This window comes from Bombina bombina, chromosome 6, assembly GCF_027579735.1.
Source record: "Bombina bombina isolate aBomBom1 chromosome 6, aBomBom1.pri, whole genome shotgun sequence".
Classification (NCBI taxonomy): Eukaryota; Metazoa; Chordata; class Amphibia; order Anura; family Bombinatoridae; genus Bombina; species Bombina bombina.
In genome coordinates, this window is record NC_069504.1 from 887,160,761 (window position 1) to 887,188,348 (window position 27,588).

A 27,588-nucleotide genomic window follows, 5' to 3' on the forward strand; every position below is an offset into this window, starting at 1 on the left:
GTCATCTGCATCATTGTTTGTAAGGACTGTATATATAGACCTCAAATTACTGCCAACACTTACTAATACGTTTCTAGTTGTCTGTCTGTTACTTGGTAAATGGGTATGTTTAAAGGGACAGTCTACACCAGAATTGTTATTGTTTAAAAAGATAGATAACGCCTTTACTATCCATTCCCCAACTTTGCACAACCAACATTGTTATATTAATATACTTAATAACATTGAATCCTCTAAATTTCTGCCTGTTTCTTAACCACTACAGACAGCCTCTTATCACATGCTTTTATATTTGCTTTTCACAACAGGGGGCTACTAGTTCATATGAGCCATATAGATAACATTGTGATCACGCCTGTGAATTGTGGCAAACACTGCACTAATTGGCTAAAATGAAAGTCAATAGATAATAAATAAAATGTCATGTGATCAGGGGGCTGTCAGAAGATGCTTAGATACAAGTTAATCACAGAGGTAAAAAGTATATTAATATAACTGTGTTGGTTGTGCAAAACTGGGGCATGGGTAATAAAGGGATTATCTATCTTTTAAACAATAACAATTTTGAAGTAGACTGTCCCTTTAATACTGATATGACAGAACTCACAGAATTTCTGGCAGCTCAGCTTTAAATGGCTCCTTGCATGGAAAGTAAAATTAACCACTTCACCACTGATGATTTTATATTCTCCATCACAGCATATTTGAGAATTGAGTGTCTAAGACTTTACAAGGATGTTGGAATAGAAAAATGCAAAAAATAAAATTTATGCTTAATGTCTTTCTTTCCGGACATGGAGAGTCCATAACGTCATTCCAATTACTAGTGGAATATTCACTCCTGGCCAGCAGGAGGAGGCAAAGAGCACCACAGCAAAGCTGTTAAGTGTCACTTCCCTTACCCATAACCCCCAGTCATTCAGCCGAAGGGAAATGGAAAAAGAAGATAACACAAAGGTGTAGAGGTGCCTGAAGTTTAGTAAAAAAATCTACTGTCTAATCTAAGGGTGGGGTCGTGGACTCTCCATGTTCGGAAAGAAATACATTTATCAGGTAAGCATTAATTATATTTTCTTTCCTAAGACATGGAGAGTACACAATGTCATTCCAATTACTAGTGGGAACCAATACCCAAGCTAGAGGACACGGAATGAACAGGGAGGGAGAACAAGACAGGTAGACCTAAACAGTAGGCACCACCGCTTTAAGAACCTTTCTCCCAAAAGAGGCCCCAGCCGAGGCAAAAGTATCAAATTTGGAAAAAGTATGCAGAGAGGACCATGTTGCCGCCTTGCAAATCTGTTCCACAGTCTCATAAGCAAAATGAATCATACTTCTCAACCAGAAGGAAAGAGAAGTAGAAGTGGCCTTCTGACCCTTACACTGTAGCCTGTAGGTAGAATTTTAGAGTGCGCACAACATCCAAGTTATGCAACAGATGTTTCTTTTGAAAAGAAGGATTAGGACAGAGAGAAGGAACAACGATTTCCTGATTAATATTTCTATCCGAATCCACCTTAGGGAGAAACCCCAATTTAGTACGAAGGATCGCCTTATCCGCATGAAAAATAAGGTAAGGTGAATCGCACTGCAAGGCCAAGAGTTCAGAAACTCTCTGAGCAGAAGAAATAGCGTCAAGAAACAAAACTTTCCAAGATAACAATTTAATATCTATAGAATGCATTGGCTCAAACGGAGCCTGCTGCAAAACTCTAAGAACTAGAATAAGATTTCAAGCAGGAGCAACAGGTTTAAACACAGGCCTGGTTCTGACCAGGGCCTGACAAAAGAATTGAACATCTGGTACATCCTCCAGACGCTTATGTAAAAGAATAGATAATGCAGAAATCTGACCTTACAGAGAACTGACAGACAATCCTTTCTCCAGACCTTCCTGTAGAAAAGACAAAATTCTAGAAATCCTGACCCTACTCCAAGAGTAACCCTTTGATTCACACCAATAATGGTATTTACTCCATACCTTATGGTCAATCTTACGAGTAACAAGCTTGCGAGCCTGAAGCATGGTATCAATAACTGACTCAGAAAGCCCATGCTTAGCCAGAACTAAGCATTCAATCTCCATGCAGTCAGCTGCAGAGAAATTAGATTTGGATGGAGGAAAGGAACCTGAGTTAGAAGGCTCTTCCTCAGAGGTAACCTCCAAAGAGGAAGAGATGACATCTTCACTAGGTCTGCAAACCAGGTCCTGCGAGGCCATGCAGGAGCTTTTAGAATTATAGACGCTTTCTCCTGTTTGATTTGAGCAATGACTCGTGGAAGAAGCGCAAACAGAGGAAACAGGTATGCTAGACCAAAATCCCAAGGAACCACCAGAGCATCTATCAGGGCGGCCTGAGGATCTCTTGACCTTGAACCGTACCTTGGAAGCTTGGCGTTCTGACGAGATTCCATCAGATCCAACTCCGGTGCCCCCGACTTGAGGGTTAACCTGGAGAACACCTCCGTATGGAGAGCCCACTCCCCGGGATGAAAGGTCTGTCTGCTCATGAAATGCGCCTCCCAGTTGTCCACTCCTGGAATGTGGATGGCATATAGAAGAGAATTGTGAGCTTCCACCCACTAAATAATCCGATTCACCTCCTTCATGGCTAAGGAACTTCAAGTTCCTCCCTGGTGGTTGATGTAAGCCACTAAGGTGATGTTGTCTGACTGGAACCTGATTAACCGGGCTAAAGACAACTGAGGCCAGGCCATCAAAGCATTGAAAATCGCTCTCAACTCCAAGATGTTTATTGGGAGAGAAGACTCCTCCCAAGTCCATAGGTCCTGAGCCTTTAGTGAGTCCCAGACTGCAGCCCAGCAGGCTGGCGTTCATGGTCACAATCACCCAGGAGGGTCTCTGGAAACATGTGCCTTGAGACAGATGCTCCTGAGAAATCCACCACGAAAGACAGTCTCTTGTCAACTGGCCCAGATCTATCCTCTGAGACAGATCTGAATGGTGTACGAGGGGTATCCGGAACACGGTCCAAACCACTGGTCTGTGCAATAGAGGACAGAGGGCTCCTCAGTAAGAAAAAAGGAAAATCTGCCACATGAATACCCGGAGTGCTGTAGCAAAAGGTTGGATTAAGACATGTATATTACAGTGGAGCAAAAGAATGCAGGCACTACTCGGTTAGTGAAAAAAGTTAAAACATCCGTTTATTTTAGGCATATAAAAACTTACAGTGTTCCCAAATAGAGGGCAGACCAGCATGCAAGGCCAGTCTTATGCGCTTCACGCCCCCTAGTGGCGCTTATTCATAGACTAGTCAGGTGTGGCAGAGTACAGTAATTTATACCAAAATTACAAACCATTACACCAAGAAAAATTAAAAAAATTGAAAAACACACTAAAGTGGAGTTTGAAAATAATAATAAAGCAATATAATAACAGTAGTGAGGTGACATAAGGGATTCTCTATGTGACTATCCATTCTTTATAAACCAAATGGTTATAACATACAAATTCCCTTTTTTTAAAAGAAAGAAATAAACAAAATTCTAAGAATTTTTTGGCTATTATGATATCAGACTACCTATTATATTGATAAGATCACATAATAGGAAATTATATGGAATGCAGGAGACATATATTAGGTGAAAGGGTAGAAGCTTTGGACCATATTAGTATTATCTTTATGTTTTAAAGGGAAAACAAAGTTGTTAAAGTTAACTAACCATATGTAATATATTGTCATATAACTGGGCATTGGAACATAACCCTACAAAAAACGTAATACATAAGAAGAATACAACATATTTGAGAAACAATAATGTTAGATCTGAATGGTCTCCGTTCCATTGTCTGAGCATGCATAATTGCAGAGCTCTTAAATGGAATCGAGCAAAGGGAATAATGTCCATGGAAGCGACCATCAGACTAATTACCTCCATGCATTGAGCCACTGATGGCTGAACAGTAGACTGTAGAGAGAGGCAGGAGGAGAGAAGCTTGGATATTCTTACCTCCATCAGAAACATTTTCATAGATAGGGAATCTATGATTGTCCCTAAGCAAGCCACACTTGTAGCTGGAACAAGGGAAATCTTCTCCAGATTCACTTTTCATCCGTGGGAATGTAGGAAAGACAACAAGATCTCTGTATGACAGTTTGCTTATTGAACAAATTATGCATGTACCAAGATATCATCCAGATAGGGAGCCACCGCAATTCCCTGAGACCTGACAACTGCCAAGACAGCCCCCAGAACCTTTGAAAAAAATCTGGGAGATGTGGCAAAGCCAAAAGGAAGAGTAACAAACTGAAAGTGCTTGTCTAGAAAAGCGAATCTCAGGAATTGGTGATGATCCCTGTGGATGGGAACATGAAGATACACATCCTTCAGGTCTATGGTCGTCATGAATTGACCCTCTTGGACCAAAGGAAGAATGGAACGAATGGTCTCCATTTTGAAGGAAGGCACCCTGAGAAATTTGTTGAGACACTTTAGGTCTAAAATGGGTCAAAAAGTTCCCTCCTTTTTGGGAACCACAAACAGATTTGAATAGAATCCTAGACCTTGTTCCCTTAGAGGAACAGGAACAATCACTACCATGGAGAAAAGGTCCTGAACGCACTTTTAGAATGCCTCTCTTTTTATCTGGTCTGCAGATAACCTTGATAGGAGGAATCTGCCCCTGGGAGGACAAGTCTTTAATTCTATTTTGTAACCCTGAGATACTATGTCCACAGCCCAAGGGCCTGGGACATTGCGTATCCAAGCTTGTTGAAACCAGGAAAGTCTGCCCCCCCACCTGATCCAGTACTGGACCGGGGGCAGAACCTTCATGCTGAGTTAGTCTCAGGTGAAGGCTTCTTTTATTGTTTCCACTTATTTCAAGTCTGATTGGGTCTCCAAGAGGACTTGGACTGCTCCAGCTTGGAGGAGGAAGGGGAAGAATTCTGACCTTTGAAGTTACGAAAGGAACAAAAATTAGTATTTTGACGTCCCTTAGGTCTATTCTTCTTGTCTTGTGGTAGAAAAGACCCCTTTCCACCCGTAATCTCAGAAATTATTTCCGCCAGACTAGGACCAAACAGGGTCTTACCCTTTTAAGGTAGCGATAAGAGCTTGGACTTGGAGGTAACATCCACTGACCAAGATTTCAGCAACAAAGCCCTGTGGGCTAGAACAGTGAAACCAGACATCTTGGCTCCCAGTCTAATGACTTGTATGTTAGCATCAGAGATAAAGGAATTGTCAAGTTTGAGGGCCTTAATCCTATCTTGGATCTCCTCCAACGGTGTCTCTTCTAAAATCAATTCAGACAAGGCATTGCACCAATAAGATGCTGCACTTGCTACTGTGGCTATACAAACTGCAGGTTGCCATTGTAGACCCTAATGCACATACATCTTCTTTAAATAAGCCTCCAGCTTTTTGTCCATGGGATCCTTAAATAAGTAGGGATTGTGTTTTTTTAGCCAGAGTAGAAATAGCCTCTTCTAACTTAAGCACTGTGCGCCATGCATCTTGAATGGAGTCAGCAACAGGAAACATCTTTTTAAAAATGGTAGGCGGGGAGAAAGGTAGCCCTGGTTTATCCCACTCCTGTGCAATGATCGCCGACACACGGTAAGGAACAGGAAACACTTCCACAGAGGAAGGAACATCATAGTACTTATTAAGTTTACTAGATTTCTTAGGGTTGACAACAACAGAAGAATCTGAGTCATCTAAAGTAGCCAGTACCTCCTTTAACAGTAAACGGAGGTGTTCAAACTTAAATCTGAAATTTACCTCTACAGAATCAGTCAAAGGAATTATACTGTCCGAATCTGAGATTTCACCCTCAGAAGCTACCGAGGTATCCTCTTCATCAGATTTATGAGAGAGGTCAACCTTCGCAGCAGCAGAGGCGACAGACACCTTACTAGCAGAAAAATGCATAGTTTTCCTCTTGTGTTTTCCCAACATGGGAAAAGCAGATAATGCCGCAGAAGATATCTGAGCAGCAAAATCTACAGGCAAATATACGCCTCCGGGAGGCTGAGAGGAACTGCAGGACACTGTATTTGATGCCATTGAGGCTTGAGATGTTTGACGAGAAACTGCGGCATAACCTGAACAGCATTATCCTGGGAGACATTAGGCTCAGCGTTCTAGCTAAACATGTAGCACAGAATTGCATATGCAAAACAATTTGTGCCTCTAGACAGAATAAGCATATATCAAAAGAAACAGATTCCTGTTTCATGGCCTAGCTGGAAAATAAAAATTCCCAAAATTAAAAGAATGACTAGAAATTAAGGAATGACTAGAGGTTACTTTAACAAAAAATCTTTATTCTCTCAGAGCGTTTACACGCTAATATAAACCCTTGAAATTAAAGAAACAAATATCAGAACCTCTACACCTCAGGCAGTCTGAGGTGCCCTACCATAACTCCAATAATTAGGCTGTGAAGAGACTCCTTCAAGCAATCGCACTGCAAAGCCGACACAGAAGAAGCTGAGAAAGAAGTGACGCCACTCCGCTCCGAGATACAGACAGATAAGCGGGAAGTCATGTGACCGGCAGAAAGGGAAACTGCGCAGCAACTAAAAGCGTGCATTTCCTAGATCTGCCGAGTAAGACCGGAACCTAAACATGACTTCCACAGAAGCTTTGTTTTAACAGCCATAAGTCTCCGCTTTCCTTCACACAAATAAGCCTCAATAAAAAGTTGCCCTACCGTTCCAAACACTAAAAGATTGAACACAATCTAACAGCCACAGAGGAAAAACATCCCAAATATAAAGGGAAGATTAACCACTAGTATTCACCTACAATAGGTGCCTGCACACTGCCCAAGTAAATATTGTATAACATATTAAAGATGTCCCAATATTTCTACAGCTGTACATAATATTCTGAAGTGCAAGTCCCCAAGACCTAGAAGACAAAAGCACTTACCTGCAATCTAGCTGTCCGGCAGGAAGACAGCCCACAAGGCATGAAAGGACACATACTCCTTACAGAGACCTGTAGAAAAAGAAAGAAAAGAGTAACCAACTCTGGCTTAAAAGCCACCACTACTCTTACTCAAGAGATTGACGTAGGCACAGCTGAACCCAAATCCTTGCTTGAAGGGAAAAGTACCCAAAAAAGGAATAAATATCTTCAGACACACTGAACTTCACCTCCTCCATTGACAGAGGCAAAGCGAATGACTGGGGGTTATGGGTAAGGGAAGTGACACTTAACAGCTTTGCTTGTGGTGCTCGCTGGCCAGGAGTGAATATCCCACTAGTAATTGGAATGACGTTGTGGACTCTCCATATCTTAGGAAAGAAATCAAGTGAAAATGTAATAAAGTGTTTTTGTTTTTTTTCCATTGATTGGAATACCATTGTTGAATTGTCTCCATGTAAATTATTGGAAAGGTTGGTCTGAATTAATTTGAAAACCACATGATAAACAAGTTTTATGAGGGTTCAGAATGGCTTCAAATAGAGGAGCTCTGTGAAAAGCTACGTGAAGTTCTATGCATGACTCTTCTGATGGATTTGAATGAACCCCTAAGTATGAGACCCAGGTAAACTGCCAAATGGAGTTGTTAATTAAGAGCAAACAAATAAAACGGGCCCTGATGCCTGGCGGAGTTCTCTATCAACCTACACTAGCAATAAGCCCATAGCCATGTCATGAGAGCTAGATAGATAAAAACAAATATGGAAACAGAGTAAGAACAAAAGTAAAATTAAACAACAAGGGATCTTATACATATAAGGAGAAAGATAAAAATGCTTGGTTCTAAGTATAACCACAGAATCAATTTTCATAAGGTATACGTAAAAGGGACATGAAAGTCAAAATTAAATTTTTAGTCACTTTAGTGAATACTAGACATGTGCATGGCGAAAAAATTTGGTTCGGTTCGGATCGATTCAGATTTTTTTGAATTTCGGTTCGGATCAATTCGAATTCGGAAAAATTCGAATCAATTCGGTTTGAATTCGTTTCGGATTCGAATAAATTCGGCTGGATTTGGTTCGGAAATTCGGAATTTCGGTATGTGTTAGGTGGGATGTGCTGTGTATTAGACTAGTATTATGTACTGTATATTAGGTGTAACCCATAGCAGAGTGATATAACCTAATATACTAAGTGACTTTACACTACAAAGTATTCACTAGAAATGTGCGATTCGTTTCGGATCAATTCGGAAATTCGGCTGAATTTGTTAAATTCGGAGATTAGGATCGATTCGAATTTCCAAATTGATCCGAAACGAATCGTACATTTCTAGTGAATACTTTGTAGTGTAAAGTCACTTAGTAATAAAGCATTAAAAATCCTATATCATATATATAATATAGGATTTTTAATGCCTACATCACAATGTATGCACATAGGTTTTATATTGATATTGATCTAATATATTTAGGGCTAGATTATGAGTGGAATGAAATATTGCGCTTATGCTTAAGTGATAATTGCGCACCACTCAGTAATACCAGCAGACATTAATGTGAGCTGGTATTACAAGTACAGCGCAATGCGAACACAACCTCGTGTTCACATTGCCTGGAAGCCAAGCGCTAACAAGAGCATGCTTCCATAGGCTCCAATGTGTGCCTCGTTTTCATCCCGACACCCTCCAGCAAACTACCTAGCGCAGAGCAGGGGGCAATTAGGGCAGTGTTGGACAGCAATAAATAAATATGTATATGAATATACAGTATACATACTGTATATATGTATGTGTTTATATGTGTATAGCAAAAAAGAAAAAGCAGAGCGATACTCCGCAGATTGAATAAAACTTAGCATTTATTGCATGGTAGTTTAAAACAAAGACAGTCCACATGCTTCTTTAATAGCTCCTTCAAACAGTAGGTACATCAGTATTTACACATATTAACACATAATTATATATATATATATATATATATATATAGTGAAAACACAGTCCCCTATTGACTCCTATGTAAAGGCACTTTAGGTGCCATTTTCTTTTCAAACACCCCTCATCCCTTCACTTTAACCCCTTACAACTGTTTTGCACAGTTCTTTTTTTTAATGCTCATCTTGATTTTTTTATTTTAAACTGCTGTCCTCTGTATTTGGGGGGCAATTGGGGCACATTTTTCTTTTTAACCAGAGGTCTGAACTCTGGTTAATCACGCTTAGCGCAAAATGAAACAACGAGCTTGAGGGAGCATTAACCAGCCACTTGTAATTTGCCCCTTTACGGGCGCATGTTAAAGGGACACTGAACCCAATTTTTTTTCTTTCGTGATTCAGATAGAGCATGCAATTTTAAGCAACTTTCTAATTTACTCCTATTATCAATTTTGCTTCGTTCTCTTGCTATCTTTATTTGAAAAAGAAGGCATTTAAGCTTTTTTGTTTCAGAACTCTGGAAAGCACATTTTTATTGGTGGATGAATTTATCCACCAATCAGCAAGGACAACCCAGGTTGTTCACCAAAAATGGGCCGGCATCTAAACTTACATTCTTGCATTTCAAATAAAGATACCAAGAGAATAAAGAAAATTTAATAATAGGAGGGTGGGTTCAGTGTCCCTTTAAGATAGAGATCCATTCATAATCTAGCCCTTAATGTCCACTAGAAGGTGAGATAGGAGGTTTGGCGCGTTGTAGAAACTATTTTAACACTGATTACTTCATATTAAAGGGCCGCTAAAGTCAAAATTAAAATTTCATGATTCAGACAAAGCATGCAACAACAACAACAAAAAAATCCTGTATACTTCCATTAGCAGAACGTACACATTCTTTTTATATACACACTTTCATATTCCCCAGCTCCTACTGAGCATGTACAAAAGAGAACAGTATTTACGTATATGCATTTTGTGATTGACGGATGGCTGACAGAGGAGGGAAAATTGTGTAATGTGATTAGTACAAGATACACAAAAATATACAGATGATAATACTAACTTAAAAGTTAAAGTTACACAGAAACATTCAAAGTACCATCAGAATTTGTTGCATTAAAATACAAAGTAGAAAGTGCAAAATGTAAATAACAAAATCTGAAGTGTAAAGTAATATAAAATACAAAGCATAAAGTGTAAATGTATCAGAACGTTCATATCATGTAGTGCTATATTGCACTGGCTTGTCTCTCTTTCACAGCCAGAAATGCAGGGAATGTTCCTTAGAACAAAATAGCAAAATTTGCCTTTTTAGAATCTTCTAAGGGATCTCACAGTGCTGGAGGCCCATCATAGAGAATGTGTCCCCTAGTGAGATGTACACTTATTTGTTCACTCACCACTATTTCTGAGCAGGAGCATTTGCAGTTCTGGGTCACATCTATTACACCTCTCCCACTAGGGTCTCGAAAGGTTAAGTCAGGCACAGAACGGCAGCAACGTACTTGTTCATTGGCCTGAAACATTTGCTGCCCTGCTTCATTCATAACCTGGAAAGCACGCCCAATCCTCTGAGCTGTTGTAACTAAGAGAAAAATAAGCATATTAGAAAACAAAATGAGATTACAGAGAATACAAATGGCAACCAATCACAATTCCAATGCAAACTGCTTGGCATTTTATTTTCAAATCTGAATCCATTTGAAAACTACACAATAATCTATTTATCATAATATTTAAAACACATTTGTGGAATGATACCCCTCCCTATACTTTTATTGGGAAGATTCAGCACAGGTATAAATATCAATAAGAGTCAAATCGACTAGCAGCTTTTTTCAGGATTTTTGGACATTCGATATTCTCAATTTTGGATCCATTGAAAACCCAATTTAGTCATTTTCAAGTGTTATTTCTTGGCAAAAAAAAAGCTTGTAGGTGTAGAAGAAAAGAAAAAATGAACTAAAATGATAGAGTGGAAACAAAGATGATGGAAAAGTTAGAAGAATCAATGATTAAGTAAAATGCGAAGAGTGAGGTAAAATAATCTGGTAAGTAAAACCCCAGAAAATGATTCAGATAAGATAATTAAGATAACAGATGCTCTTACATTTTTCTTGCACCAGAAGTTGGTTTACCTGAAATAGAATATGTGTTATTAATTAATTATTATCAAGAAATAATAAAAGTTAAATCTCTATTTGGCCAAGTAAATAGACAGTAAAAAGCATGGAGTAATTAAAAAACTGAAATTGCAATAATCTTCACATACCTTGTTTTCAGAGATGGAGTGAATTAAAAGCTAAAATAACACATTTTTATCTACATTGTTAAAAAGTATCATACTGGTTAAAGGGGCATGATGTTGGAATTAAACTACTATAATTCCAACAAAGAGTGCAAATAAAAAAATTCCAATTTACTTCTATTATCAAATTTAAAGGGACACTAAACCCAAAATATTTCTTTCATGATTCAGATAGAGAATACAATTTTAAACAACATTCCAATTTACTTCTATTATATATATTTTTTTTTAGATATCCTTTGTTGAAGAAATAGCAATGCACATGGGTGAGCCAATCACCCGAGGCATCTATGTGCAGCCACCAATCAGCAGCTACTGATCCTATCTAGATATGCTTTTCAGCAAAGATTTCAAGAGAATGTAGCAAATTAGCTAATAGAAGTAAATTTGAAAGTTGTTTAAAATGACATGATCTTTCTAAATCTTTTTTTTTTTTTTTTTTAAATGGGTTTCATGTCCCTTTAAGTCTTTCCTTTGGTATCTTTCTTTTGGTATCCATTTTTGAAACATAGCTATTTTCTGTAAGAGCGTACTGAGATGGGTTAAGGAGCATGCATGTTACTTAATAGCTACAGTATATGTATAAGATATTAACTAACGGCTAGATTTAGAGTTTTGTCGGTAAAGACCCGCGTAGCTAACGCTGGCTTTTTTCTGGCCGCACCTTTAAAATAACTCTGGTATTGAGAGTCCACAGAATGGCTGCGTTAGGCTCCAAAAAAGGAGCGTAGAGCATATTTAACGCAACTTCAACTCTCGATACCAGAGTTGCTTACGGACGCGGCCAGCCTCAAAAACGTGCTCGTGCACGATTCCCCCATAGAAAACAATGGGGCTGTTTGAGCTGAAAAAAAACCTAACACCTGCAAAAAAGCCGCGTTCAGCTCCTAACGCAGCCCCATTGTTTGCTATGGGGAAACACTTCCTACGTCTGCACCTAACACCCTAACATGTACCCCGAGTCTAAACACCCCTAACCTTACACTTATTAACCCCTAATCTGCCGCCCCCGCTATCGCTGACCCCTGCATATTATTATTAACCCCTAATCTGCCGCTCCGTAAACCGCCGCTACTTACATTATCCCTATGTACCCCTAATCTGCTGCCCCTAACACCGCCGACCCCTATATTATATTTATTAACCCCTAATCTGCCCCCCACAACGTCGCCTCCACCTGCCTACACTTATTAACCCCTAATCTGCCGAGCGGACCGCACCGCTATTATAATAAAGTTATTAACCCCTAATCCGCCTCACTAACCCTATAATAAATAGTATTAACCCCTAATCTGCCCTCCCTAACATCGCCGACACCTAACTTCAAACATTAACCCCTAATCTGCTGACCGGAGCTCACCGCTATTCTAATAAATGTATTAACCCCTAAAGCTAAGTCTAACCCTAACACTAACACCCCCCTAACTTAAATATAATTTAAATCTAACGAAATTAATTAACTCTTATTAAATAAATTATTCCTATTTAAAGCTAAATACTTACCTGTAAAATAAATCCTAATACAATATAAATTATAATTATATTATAGCTATTTTAGGATTTATATTTATTTTACAGGTAACTTTGTATTTATTTTAATCAGGTACAATAGCTATTAAATAGTTAATAACTATTTAATAGTTAAAATAATTACAAAATTACTTGTAAAATTCCATCAGCCAATCAGAATTTTCCTACCTTAATTCCGATTGTCTGATAGAATCCTATCAGCCAATCGGAATTCGAGGGACGCCATCTTGGATGACGTCCCTTAAAGGAACCGTCATTCATCGGGAAGTCGTCGTCGGAAGAAGATGGGTCCGCGGTGGATGTCTTCAAGATGGAGCCGGTCCTCATCGGATGAAGATAGAAGATGCCGCTTGGAAGAAGATGGTTGCCGGTCCGGATCTACTCTTCTTCCCGGATAGGATGAAGACTTTGGAGCCTCTTCTGGACTTCTTCAGCCGTCGTATGATGGATGTCTAGCCCCCGCTTGGGCTTAGATGAAGATATCGGAGCCTGGAACGGACGGTCATACCTGGCATGGTGAAGACAAGGTAGGAAGATCTTCAGGGGCTTAGTGTTAGGTTTATTTAAGGGGGGTTTGGGTTAGATTAGGGGTATGTGGGTGGTGGGTTGTAATGTTGGGGGGGTATTGTATGTTTTTTTTACAGGCAAAAGAGCTGAATTCTTTGGGGCATGCCCCGCAAAGGACCCTGTTCAGGGCTGGTAAGGTAAAAGAGCTTTGAACTTTAGTAATTTAGAATAGGGTAGGGCATTTTTTATTTTGGGGGGCTTTGTTATTTTATTAGAGGGCTTAGAGTAGGTGTAATTAGTTTAAAATTGTTGTAATGTTTTTCTTATGTTTGTAAATATTTTTTTATTTTTTGTAACTTAGTTCTTTTTTATTTTTTGTACTTTAGTTAGTTTATTTAATTGTATTTATTTGTAGATATTGTATTTAATTAATGTATTGATAGTGTAGTGTTAGGTTTAATTGTAGGTAATTGTAGGTATTTTATTTAATTCATTTATTAATAGTGTAGTGTTAGGTTTAATTGTAACTTAGGTTAGGATTTATTTTACAGGTAATTTTGTAATTATTTTAACTATTTTAGCTATTAAATAGTTCTTAACTATTTAATAGCTATTGTACCTGGTTAAAATAATTACAAAGTTACCTGTAAAATAAATATTAATCCTAAAATAGCTATAATATAATTATAATTTATATTGTAGCTATATTAGGATTTATTTTACAGGTAAGTATTTAGCTTTAAATAGGAATAATTTATTTAATAAGAGTTAATTTATTTCGTTAGATTTAAATTATATTTAATTTAGGGGGGTGTTAGTGTTAGGGTTAGACTTAGCTTTAGGGGTTAATCCATTTATTAGAATAGCGGCGAGATTCGGTCGGCAGATTAGGGGTTAATAATTGAAGTTAGGTGTCGGCGATGTTAGGGAGGGCAGATTAGGGGTTAATACTATTTATTATAGGGTTAGTGAGGCGGATTAGGGGTTAATAACTTTATTATAATAGCGGTGCTGTCTGCTCGGCAGATTAGGGGTTAATAAAAGTGTAGGTAGCTGGCGGCGACGTTGTGGGGGGCAGATTAGGGGTTAATAAATATAATATAGGGGTCGTGGTGTTAGGGGCAGCAGATTAGGGGTACATAGCTATAATGTAGCTGGCGGCGGCGTGCGGACGGCAGATTAGGGGTTAATAAGTGTAGGTAGCTGGCGGCGACGTTGTGGGGGGCAGATTAGGGGTTAATAAATATAATATAGGGGTCGGCGGTGTTAGGGGCAGCAGATTAGGGGTACATAAGGATAACGTAGGTGGCGGTCGGCAGATTAGGGGTTAAAAAAATGTAATCGAGTGGCGGCGATGTGGGGGGACCTCGGTTTAGGGGTACATAGGTAGTTTATGGGTGTTAGTGTACTTTAGAGCACAGTAGTTAAGAGCTTTATGAACCGGCGTTAGCCCAGAAAGCTCTTAACTACTGACTTTTTTCTGCGGCTGGAGTTTTGTCGTTAGAATTCTAACGCTCACTTCAGCCACGACTCTAAATACCGGAGTTAGAAAGATCCCATTGAAAAGATAGGATACGCAATTGACGTAAGGGGATCTGCGGTATGGAAAAGTCACGGCTGAAAATTGAGCGTTAGACCCTTTTTTGACTGACTCCAAATACCGGCGGTAGCCTAAAACCAGCGTTAGGAGCCTCTAACGCTGGTTTTCACGGCTACCGCCAAACTCCAAATCTAGGCCTAAGTATGCTGTCAGGAAAGGAGCAAAGTTTCAACCAAAGATACCAAGAGAAAAATTTGACAACAAAAGTAATTTTTTTTAAATTTTTATTATTATTATCGGTTATTTGTAGAGCGCCAACAGATTCCGCAGCGCTATTAACAAAGGCGGAGTACAACAAAACAATTATAGGGATCAAATGGGTAGAGGGCCCTGCCAAGAGTTGCACTGTTGTAGTCGGCTCTTGAGAAGGTGATCAACAAACAGCTGGACTCTTAGGCTTACATGCTAAGGGGGTTCAGGGGATAGCAATGGAGGAGAGGAACTGGTATAAAGAAAGGTTAGCGTAGGTTGTATGCATCCCTGAACAGTAGAGTCTTTAGAGAGCACTTGAAGCTTTTAAAACTAGAAGAGAGTCTTGTGGAGCGAGGCAGAGAGTTCCACAAGATGGGAGCCAGTCTGGAGAAGTCCTGTAAATGGGAGTGTGATGAGGTGACAAGAGAGGAGGAGAGTAGGAGGTCGTGAGCAGAGCGAAGGGGACGGGACGGAGAGTATCTGGAGACAAGGTCTGAGATATAGGGGGGAGCAGTGCAGTTGAGGGCTTTGTATGTCAGAGTGAGAATTTTGTTTTTGATCCTAGAGGCAAAAGGAAGCCAGTGAAGAGATTGGCAGAGAGGTGCAGCAGATGAAGAGCGATGTGTAAGGAAGATGGGTCTGGCAGAGGCATTCATTATGGATTGTAAAGGAGCTAGGCGGTAGGTGGGGAGACCAGAGAGGACAGAGTTGCAGTAATCGAGGCGGGAGAGAATGAGAGAGTGGATTAAAATCTTAGTTGTGTCTTGTGTAAGGAAGTGTCTAAATTTAGAGATGTTTTTAAGGTGGAAGCGGCAGGCTTTAGCCAATGACTGAATGTGAGGAGTGAAAGAAAAATCTGAGTCAAATGTGACCCCGAAACATCGGGCATGCGGGGTAGGGGTAATGATGGAGTTGTCGACAGTTATGAAGAGATTGGGGGTGGAGAGTTTAGAAGAAGGGGGGAAAATAAGGAGGAGTTCAGTTTTGGAGAGATTTAGCTTGAGGTAGTGAGAGGACATCCAGTTGGAGATGTGAGAAAGACAGTTAGTTACACGGGTTAGCAAGGAAGGAGAAAGGTCTGGTGCAGAGAAGTAGATTTGGGTGTCATCGGCATACAAATGATATTGTAAACCGTGGGACTTTATTATTACATGCTTTATGTAAATTATCATAGTCTAATTATGACTTGCTTGTCCCTTTATAAAAATACAGCTTAGGGTGTCCAAGCTTTTCATGAAAAACCTCATGGTAACATATCTTCACTTCCTGTGCTAGTAAGCGAAATGCAGGTGAAACAACATTATTGTATTATAATTATTAATAACTATCCAGACATGCCTTAAGTAGGCAAAATATGCATCTTTCATGCATATAAAAGGGAAGCACCGCTTCTGTCACAGAGAGCAAGAATATGTGAGCTCCAAGATGGCGGCGCCCAGTATGAGGAGGCGGAGCTTCACTAACAGACACCTGTAATAGGTTAAAATAAGAGAACAGCTTTGAACAGAGCTGCAGACAGTAGGAAAAGCAATATCATGGTCAGTAGTAACGTTGCTACTGTGGTTGTACCCATCAGTTTAGTGTCCCTTTAACTGCTTCAAGTGCACAACATTTGTTGGAAGGTAGTGAAATAGCCATAAGAGGAGATCCATAAAGAATAACAAAAGCCAAAACTGTTTATTGTTTGCTTGTTTTTTCTCCAGTCTTAGTTGTAATAATGTAGTATTTATTAACCTTTTCTTTATCAATGTTTTGTTATCCTTTTATTCCAGAAGTGCAGGTTTATTTATATGGCACTAACTTGTTCTGTTATACTATACGGCCATTTCTGGATAAGTGTTTTTTATAGAGATTAGACTGTTATATATTAGTTGAACCAACAAATTATTTAGAAATGTCTTTCTTACCTTTATTTGTATGCTGTCACTTTGAACTCTACTAATCAGTAGTGTTTTGTTATTTTTCTTAAATAAAAATGAATTAAAATATTTTTTTTGCAATTAATTTCCACTTCACTTACAATAGATTTGCATTTATAAAACATTTATATCACATGAGCACGCTTACATGTCAGGTGCACAAGCAACCTGATTACCTGAGTATGCTCAGGGGACTGCTGGCACAAGAAAATATATTATAAAACCTCTGCTAACTACTCACAAGTTTAGTCTGAAAGGCATTTCACTTTTACATCAGGTTTTATAAAAGAAATAGCAAGCGATAATTAGCTATCAAAACACCTAAGCAAACCATAGATTATTACATATTAAAATTATAAAGTGATAACTAATTTAAATGGACAGTAAATTCAAAATGAAACTTATTTATTTTTTTTGTGGATAGTTCATGGCATTTAACCCTTTCATGACGGGTTTAATTTGTCTACATAGGAACAACATTCCGATGTAAACAAATCGAAATCATGCGATCGCGAGATTTTAATGATGGAATCAGGTCAGGGGGTGAGCCTACAACACTAGGCACGCTCACCATGACCCAATCCCATTCAGTAAGTGCCTTTGGCTTCAGTACAGCCAAATGGCTAAAGCCCAGCGCAGTTAGGATGGTATGGAACGTCCTAACGTCGGGAAAAAGTTAAACAACTTTCCTATTTACTTCTATTATCAATTTTGCTTTGTTGAGATATTATTTGACTCCGAGGTACAGTGAAGGGACAATTGGGTGTTTACTATAAGTACTGATATTGCCTCAGATTGGGGCTTGTAATATATTGTACAATTCACCATTTGTACCCAGATGTACCATAATGGAGTGTTTTATGTATTTTAAATAATTTTAATCACTCTACCGGAGGTGTGGCTGGTAATGGGCCTATCATAAAAAACACTGATATATGATAGCCCTCGTTAAAAGTTCAGAAATACAAGAGTAATTACAGTAAGGGGAGATTGCTATATAGTGTTTGGTGAAATTGCACTATTTTCTTCTCTTTCCTTTTTTTCAGGTGCTTATAATCCAGAGGAGTTGTAAAGAAGAAAATAACATCCCAGCACAGTGTATCCTATACATATTTTATTTATTATTTGCACTTATAATTAAATGCGGAAATTCTAGTGATTTGTGAACAAAGTTATTGAAACATAAAATCGCATACAAGGGTTGATGTCTTCAGAGTAATCACTATTTGTGTATCATTGCCAGATGTTCTTTTCTGTGTTCAATGGATACATTATATTTATGGTCTGTGACTCTAATATAGTCAGTAATCCAATCCCACTAGTAGTATAACTGGGACGGTAGGTTCACTTTATGGATGCGGCTAACAATCTCAATACTTGTGCGGCTAGGAGAGCTGATCGTTACACGTACTGTGTGGATGCAGCTAGAAGCTGATGAAGATGCATACATATGCCAGACTTCATAGTTTACCAGCCCGGCAGAGAGAGTCACCAAAAGGTATGCATATGATATTGACTTTTGTAATCCACAAATATGTCAGTTAGCAAACCACAGGAACTTGCAGGGACTTATGTCAATATTTTTGATTCACAATCTTAGGCCTAGATTTAGAGTTCGGCGGTAGCCGTCAAAACCAGCGTTAGAGGCTCCTAACGCTGGTTTTGGCCGCCCGCTGGTATTTGGAGTCAGTGATTAAAGGGTCTAACGCTCACTTTTCAGCCGCGACTTTTCCATACCGCAGATCCCCCTACGCCATTTGCGTATCCTATCTTTTCAATGGGATCTTCCTAACGCCGGTATTTAGAGTCGTGTCTGAAGTGAGCGTTAGAGCTCTAACGACAAAACTCCAGCCGCCTGAAAATAGCAGGAGTTAAGAGCTTTCTGGGCTAACGCCGGTTCATAAAGCTCTTAACTACTGTACCCTAAAGTACACTAACACCCATAAACTACCTATGTACCCCTAAACCGAGCTCCCCCCACATCGCCGCCACTCGATTAAAATATTTTAACCCCTAATCTGCCGACCGCCACCTATGTTATACTTATGTACCCCTAATCTGCTGCCCCTAACCCCGCCGACCCCTGTATTACATTTATTAACCCCTAACCTGCCCCCCACAACGTCGCCGCCAGCTACTTAAAATAATTAACCCCTAATCTTCCGACCGCAAAGCGCCGCCACCTACGTTATCCCTATGTACCCCTAATCTGCTGCCCCTAACACCGCCGACCCCTATATTATATTTATTAACCCCTAATCTGCCCCCCTCAACGTCGCCGACACCTGCCTACACTTATTAACCCCTAATCTGCCGAGCGGACCGCACCGCTACTATAATAAAGTTATTAACCCCTAACCCGCCTCACTAACCCTATCATAAATAGTATTAACCCCTAATCTGCCCTCCCTAACATCGCCGACACCTACCTTCAATTATTAACCCCTAATCTGACGACCGGAGCTCACCGCTATTCTAATAAATGGATTAACCCCTAAAGCTAAGTCTAACCCTAACACTAACACCCCCCTAACTTAAATATAATTTACATCTAACGAAATAAATTAACTCTTATTAAATAAATGATTCCTATTTAAAGCTAAATACTTACCTGTAAAATAAATCCTAATATAGCTACAATATAAATTATAATTATATTATAGCTATTTTAGGATTAATATTTATTTTACAGGCAACTTTGTAATTATTTTAACCAGGTACAATAGCTATTAAATAGTTAAGAACTATTTAATAGTTACCTAGTTAAAATAATAACAAATTTACCTGTAAAATAAATCCTAACCTAAGATATAATTAAACCTAACACTACCCTATCAATAAATTAATTAAATAAACTACCTACAATTACCTACAATTAACCTAACACTACACTATCAATAAATTAATTAAACACAATTCCTACAAATAAATACAATTAAATAAACTAGCTAAAGTACAAAAAATAAAAAAGAACTAAGTTACAAAAAATAAAAAAATATTTACAAACATAAGAAAAATATTACAACAATTTTAAACTAATTACACCTACTCTAAGCCCCCTAATAAAATAACAAAGCCCCCCAAAATAAAAAATTCCCTACCCTATTCTAAATTAAAAAAGTTACAAGCTCTTTTACCTTACCAGCCCTGAACAGGGCCCTTTGCGGGGCATGCCCCAAGAATTTCAGCTCTTTTGCCTGTAAAAAAAAACATACCATACCCCCCCCCCCCAACATTACAACCCACCACCCACATACCCCTAATCTAACCCAAACCCCCCTTAAAGAAACCTAACACTAAGCCCCTGAAGATCTTCCTACCTTGTCTTCACCATCCAGGTATCACCGATCCGTCCTGGCTCCAACATCTTCATCCAACCCAAGCGGGGGTTGGCGATCCATCATCCGGTGGCTGAAGAGGTCCAGAAGAGGCTCCAAAGTCTTCCTCCTATCCGGCAAGAAGAGGACATCCGGACCGGCAAACATCTTCTCCAAGCGGCATCTTTGATCTTCTTCCATCCGGTGCGGAGCGGGTCCATCTTGAAGCAGGCGACGCGGATCCATCCTCTTCTTCCGTTGTCTCCCGACGAATGACGGTTCCTTTAAGGGACGTCATCCAAGATGGCGTCCCTCGAATTCCGATTGGCTGATAGGATTCTATCAGCCAATCGGAATTAAGGTAGGAATTTTCTGATTGGCTGATGGAATCAGCCAATCAGAATCAAGTTCAATCCGATTGGCTGATCCAATCAGCCAATCAGATTGAGCTCGCATTCTATTGGCTGATCGGATTTAGGGGTTAATCCATTTATTGGAATAGCGGTGAGCTCCGGTCGGCAGATTAGGGGTTAATAATTGAAGTTAGGTGTCGGCGATGTTAGGGAGGGCAGATTAGGGGTTAATACTATTTATGATAGGGTTAGTGAGGCGGATTAGGGGTTAATAACTTTATTATAGTAGCGGTGCGGTCCGCTCGGCAGATTAGGGGTTAATAAGTGTAGGCAGGTGGAGGCGACGTTGTGGGGGGCAGATTAGGGGTTAATAAATATAATATAGGGGTCGGCGATGTTAGGGCAGCAGATTAGGGGTACATAGGGATAACGTAGGTTGCGGCGGTTTACGGAGCGGCAGATTAGGGGTTAAAAAAATATGCAGGGGTCAGCGATAGCGGGGGCGACAGATTAGAGGTTAATAAGTGTAAGGTTAGGGGTGTTTAGACTCGGGGTACATGTTAGAGTGTTAGGTGCAGACGTAGGAAGTGTTTGCCCATAGGAAACAATGGTGCTGCGTTAGGAGCTGAACGCTGCTTTTTTGCAGGTGTTAGGTTTTTTTTCAGCTCAAACAGCCCCATTGTTTCCTATGGGAGAATCGTGCACGAGCACGTTTTTGAGGCTGGCCGCGTCCGTAAGCAACTCTGGTATCGAGAGTTGCATTTGCGGTAAAAATGCTCTACGCTCCTTTTTTGGAGCCTAACGCAGCATTTGTTAGAACTCTCGATACCAGAGTTAAATTTATGGTGCGGCCAGAAAAAAGCCCGCGGAGCGTTAACAGCCCTTCTACCGCCAAACTCCAAATCTAGGCCTTAGCCTCCAGTTCCAATTGAAGTTTGTTGGCAAGTTCCCGTGGTTTGCTAACTGACATCTTTGTGGATTATAAAAGTCGATATCATATGCATACCTTTGGTGACTTTCTCTGCCGGTAAACTATTGTTCACCCTAATTTGATTGTATTTTATAATGCGATCTGAATTCCAATGAGTAAAAAAGCAAAAGGGCATGTTTTAGTTTCTTTTTTCAGTTATCAACCTTGTTAAAGGAAGGAGCTAGTCATTACCGATATGCATATGAACAATACGACTATCAAGGTTAAATGTATTCTGGGCATTCCTCTGTACCGTTATCACTAGGTGGGTTGCATACTGACAGACAGTAAGAATACAGAGGACTTACCTGGGTAAGACATTCCAGTCCAGGAGATATACCCTTTATTGGGTTGCTAAAGACTGCAGAATTAAATGTGTCCGGCTGGTTGGTTAGTGGTGAGATAGCGTCATAGCTGGGTGGTGGGCCATTGTAGTTTTTTGAGGATGCAAAGCCTAGAAGAATAAAAATTAACTTCCTACGGCTATATACAAAATTGCACTCCCTATATTTAGAAAAAACAGCATTCTGGCTTTTGGGGTAGGGTATAATTGGGCTGGTCCCAGGGCCATTTCAATGTTTATAAGTTGGCAGTGTCATAAGGTTATACAATAAATTGGGTACATTAGTGATGACTCCACTGTCTAAGCATTAAAGGGACATGAAACCCAAAATAGTTCTTTTATGGTTTAGATAGAAGATGCGATTTTATACAACTTTCTAATTTACTTCTATTATCAATTTATCTTTGTTCTCTTGGTATCTTTTGTTAAAAAACAGGGATGTAAGATCAGGAGCGTGCACTTGTCTGGAGCACTATATGGCAGCAGTTTTGTAAGAATGTTATCCATTTGCAAGTGCTCTATATAGCAGCACTATTTCCTGCCATGAAGTGCTCCAGACACCTACTTAGGTATCTCTTCACTAAGAATACCATGGAAACAAAAATAGAAAAATAGACGTAACTGGAAATAAAAAATGATGCTCTGTCTGAATCACAACAGAACATGTTGGGTTTCATATCCCTTTAATATTTCAAGCAGAGTTTTGAAAATAATGATTAAAGATTGGTTTCGTTGTGCAAATGTGGAACTACTCTGCGTAGAGGGGGGGATGTGCCTTACAGGGTGACATCAGGATGGCAGGATAGGGAGATGTAACCTATTAATCACAGGGCTCTTACACACAGATTCAGATCATTACAAGCATTATACAACTAAGATGTGGTTTTTACAATAGTTCAGAGAACAAAGGTTATACTTTTCAGGAATTAAGATCAATAGATTATCTTATAGATCATCTTATAATGATTAGTAATAGATTTATTGCTTTATAACTATAACAAATAGCAAGATTGCTGACTGTGTGTAAATAGAAGGTCACCTCTCTCTAGCATTGAACTTTAATCCCTAAAGAATCCATTATAACTGCAAATGCTTTATCTACCCAAAAACTGGTATGTAATTACGCAGTCTCAAATACTGCACAATATCTAGGGCTCTCTCCCATAGCTATGCGATTTAAAGGGACTTAAAAATGCAATTAGAAAATGCTATGTCTGAACCATGATTTATCCCTTTAAAGGGACCACAATAACATATGCAGAATGAGATTGACACTTTTAGGGCCAGAATAACAGGCTCTGGATGAACTCTCAGTTTCTCATTCTGACAACCTCTATGGCTGATACAGGAACTGATTGGCATCTACAATGCTAGCCGAGGGTTAGCAGGGCCGCCACTAGAAATTTTGGGGCCCTTTACTTAACCATTGATCAGCCCACCCCCCCCCCCCCCACCCCTTTGACATGTGCAATTTTTGACCAAGTGACTAAAACTTATATGCACTTTATTCTTAAGTGTAGTCAAACTTGGAAATGTTGTTAAGGTAGTAACACACAAACACAGACACACATAAGGATTCACATATAGGGGGATATTTATCAAAGGTCTGGTGGACCTAATCCAACAGTGCGGATCAGGTTCGCCAGAGCCTGAAGGCTCGCCAGAAACACGGGCCCTCAAGCTCCATCCGGAGCTTGATAAATGGGCCCCATAGACACTCTAGCAGACACGCAAAGAAACACACAAACACATTCAGACACAGGCGCCCACACAGACACTCAGCACTTGTTTACATTTACCTGACAAGTAATGAGGTAGACTACAGTTTTGTCAAAAAAGGAGATTTACAAGACAAAATATGTAATTCTGATTATCTTTTTGTCAAGGAAGATGCCAACTATATGATGACAACAGTATGCAGTGGCTGAAAGGAAGGGACCTAAACTGCCTAAACAATAATTTAAAGGTTAAGTGGTGGATTGGTGACTTCCAGAAAGGTCTCATTAGTCTCAAAGTCTGTAGAAAGATGTGAATAATCAGTAGTGAGGTCAAAATGTACTAAAAAGGAACAGACAATGGACACACACACACAAACTCAAAAACAAACTTGCACATAAAAGTCAGCTGTAGTGTAAACTGAACAGTGTTAAGGTAACCTGTCTCATTTCAAACACTGAGCAATCTTATATATAACATTTTATGTAAATTTTAGATAAAATGCCTCCTGGCATCTGGAATGTCCTTGCATAAAGGGGCAGTAAACTGGAATGTAATTAAAAAAAAAATATATATATATATATATATATATATATATATATATATATATAAATAATATCTGCCAAAAGGGAATCTACCATTTGTGTATTGAGAAGGAAATATTTCTGCATGGTTTTAAATATATAATTTCTTCAGCATTGTCAAATAATCATAAATACACTGCTGCATATTGCTAACAAAAATGTGTTTTTATTACCCCTGGCCCCACCACACAACTACCACACTGAAGTTACAATCTGAAATTGCACAAATAAATAAAAAACATTTACTAAGTAAGTCCTACCTACTCTGCAAATGAAAGTCATCTGCCGCCTGACTCTGACACACACTGTGCAAACTGTGCCAAGTCTGTCTCACACTGTGCATAGTGGTTTAGTGCACACTCAGAAATCCTCTCAAATGCTAATGCTTTACTCCTTATAATGACATTTCCCATGCTCAATAGCACTCTGTTGTAGCTCCCTCTGGTGGCTGCCAAAATGTAAAAAAAATATATATATATATTTTTTAAATAATAGTTGTGCTTGCCTAAAGGGGGCCCACTGGGCCCCTGACAGGAGTCACCTTATTCACCCTCTGATGGCAACCCTGAGGGTTAGTATAAATCTTTACCTGTATTTTAATGTACTTACCTGCCGCAGACATCGTTAAGAGAATGGACCTTCTTCCTGTATTGAAGAAAGCAGAGAGTTAGTTTAGAAATCCAAAAGACGTAAACAGCGGGTCCTATAGAAATCTTTATGGAGCAATATAAAGAGTTAAAGGGAATGAATCAATGGAACAAAGAGTATATGGGCTTTTATATGCTTTTACATATAAAAGCAGTTTATACAAATTACTGTATTTAAAAGCAGTTCTTTCTTTAGGTTGTAAATGCTCATAGCCAGTCCAAAGCCATTACAACAATGTGCATTAAAGTAAAGCATTTGAGGCATTAGTAGATGGCACTTATACAAAGAGAACAACAGAAGTTTCCTAAAACAACATCATTTGTTGTAAAAACAAATGTGGTTGAACCTACTCTTTTCCCACAGTGTTGCTGCTCAACCAGGTGGAAAATAGCAGCAGTGCTGATATTATGTACACACTAGTACAGCATGACGTGTATACAAAGAAGAGCTTATTGCAGGTAATAATAGCAGAGATATTATTTGCTTCACACATTGCTACAACGTGACTTGCAAACACAGAGCACATGTAGAGGAGGTGCCATATTACCCACCACACATGCACATAACTGATACCTAATTAGATAGCGCAGGATAGGTAATAAACCACCATTACCAGCCTAATGGTTACTACCTCAGCCATGTGTTCCTGGACAGTTATGAGTTACACATGCTGCAGGGTGTGCAGGGAGGAACATGCATTGTGCCTGTGGACAGCACACAGTGCTGCTGAAAAACACTATTCATGTTTGGTGCATGTGGTGTATGTATGTGTAAATGTGAGTGCCTGTATATGTGTAAATGTGAGTGCCTGTATATGTGTAAATGTGAGTGCCTGTATATGTGTAAATGTGAGTGCCTGTATATATGTAAATGTTAGTGCCTTTATATGTGTAAATGTGAGTGCCTGTATATGTGTAAATGTGAGTGCCTGTATATGTGTAAATGTGAGTGCCTGTATATATGTAAATGTTAGTGCCTGTATATATGTAAATGTTAGTGCCTGTATATGTGTAAATGTGAGTGCCTGTATATATGTAAATGTGAGTGCCTGTATATGTGTAAATGTGAGTGCCTGTATATATGTAAATGTGAGTGCCTGTATATGTGTAAATGTGAGTGCCTGTATATGTGTAAATGTGAGTGCCTGTATATATGTAAATGTGAGTGCCTGTATATGTGTAAATGTTAGTGCCTGTATATGTGTAAATGTGAGTGCCTGTATATGTGTAAATGTGAGTGCCTGTATATGTGTAAATGTGAGTGCCTGTATATATGTAAATGTGAGTGCCTGTATATGTGTAAATGTGAGTGCCTGTATATGTGTAAATGTGAGTGCCTGTATATATGTAAATGTGAGTCCTGTATATGTGTAAATGTGAGTGCCTGTATATGTGTAAATGTGAGTGCCTGTATATATGTAAATGTGAGTGCCTGTATATGTGTAAATGTGAGTGCCTGTATATATGTAAATGTGGATGTCCGTATGTGTGTTCATGTGGTGTCTGTATATTTCCAAATGTGGTACCTTTATATGGCCTAGATTTGGAGTTTGGCGGTAAAAGGGCTGTTAACGCTCCGCGGGCTTTTTTCTGGCCGCACCATAAAATTAACTCTGGTATCGAGAGTTCAAACAAATGCTGCGTTAGGCTCCAAAAAAGGAGCGTAGAGCATTTTTACCGCAAATGCAACTCTCGATACCAGAGTTGCTTACGGACGCGGCCGGCCTCAAAAACGTGCTCGTGCACGATTCTCCCATAGGAAACAATGGGGCTGTTTGAGCTGGAAAAAAACCTAACACCTGCAAAAAAGCAGCGTTCAGCTCCTAACGCAGCCCCATTGTTTCCTATGGGCAAACACTTCCTACGTCTGCACCTAACACTCTAACATGTACCCCGAGTCTAAACACCCCTAACCTTACACTTATTAACCCCTAATCTGCCGCCCCCGCTATCGCTGACCCCTGCATATTTTTTTTAACCCCTAATCTGCCGCTCCGTAAACCGCCGCAACCTACGTTATCCCTATGTACCCCTAATCTGCTGCCCTAACATCGCCGACCCCTATATTATATTTATTAACCCCTAATCTGCCCCCCTCAATGTCGCCGACACCTGCCTACACTTATTAACCCCTAATCTGCCGAGCGGACCTGAGCGCTACTATAATAAAGTTATTAACCCCTAATCCGCCTCACTAACCCTATCATAAATAGTATTAACCCCTAATCTGCCCTCCCTAACATCGCCGACACCTAACTTCAATTATTAACCCCTAATCTTCCGAGCGGAGCTCACCGCTATTCTAATAAATGGATTAACCCCTAACGCTAAGTCTAACCCTAACACTAACACCCCCCTAACTTAAATATAATTTACATCTAACGAAATAAATTAACTCTTATTAAATAAATGATTCCTATTTAAAGCTAAATACTTACCTGTAAAATAAATCCTAATATAGCTACAATATAAATTATAATTATATTGTAGCTATTTTAGGATTAATATTTATTTTACAGGCAACTTTGTAATTATTTTAACCAGGTACAATAGCTATTAAATAGTTAAGAACTATTTAATAGTTACCTAGTTAAAATAATAACAAATTTACCTGTAAAATAAATCCTAACCTAAGATATAATTAAACCTAACACTACCCTATCAATAAAATAATTAAATAAACTACCTACAATTACCTACAATTAACCTAACACTACACTATCAATAAATTAATTAAACACAATTCCTACAAATAAATACA

At 39.2% G+C, this 27,588-nt stretch overlaps 1 protein-coding gene across 2 annotated transcripts in view; it reads right to left on the bottom strand.

The window, feature by feature from the left end:
- The window catches only part of LOC128663867 (phospholipid scramblase 3), a 95,340-nt gene that overhangs the window by 25,113 nt on the left and 42,639 nt on the right, over positions 1-27,588 (bottom strand). For both annotated transcript variants that reach the window (XM_053718425.1, XM_053718424.1), the window contains exons 2-5: positions 24,790-24,825; positions 21,846-21,991; positions 10,952-10,979; positions 10,242-10,426 (exon numbers count right to left, since the gene is read on the bottom strand). In XM_053718425.1, coding sequence (XP_053574400.1) covers positions 10,242-10,426; positions 10,952-10,979; positions 21,846-21,991; positions 24,790-24,802 — 372 coding nt within the window. In that variant the 5' untranslated portion in view covers positions 24,803-24,825. The remainder of the gene's footprint in view (positions 1-10,241; positions 10,427-10,951; positions 10,980-21,845; positions 21,992-24,789; positions 24,826-27,588) is intronic.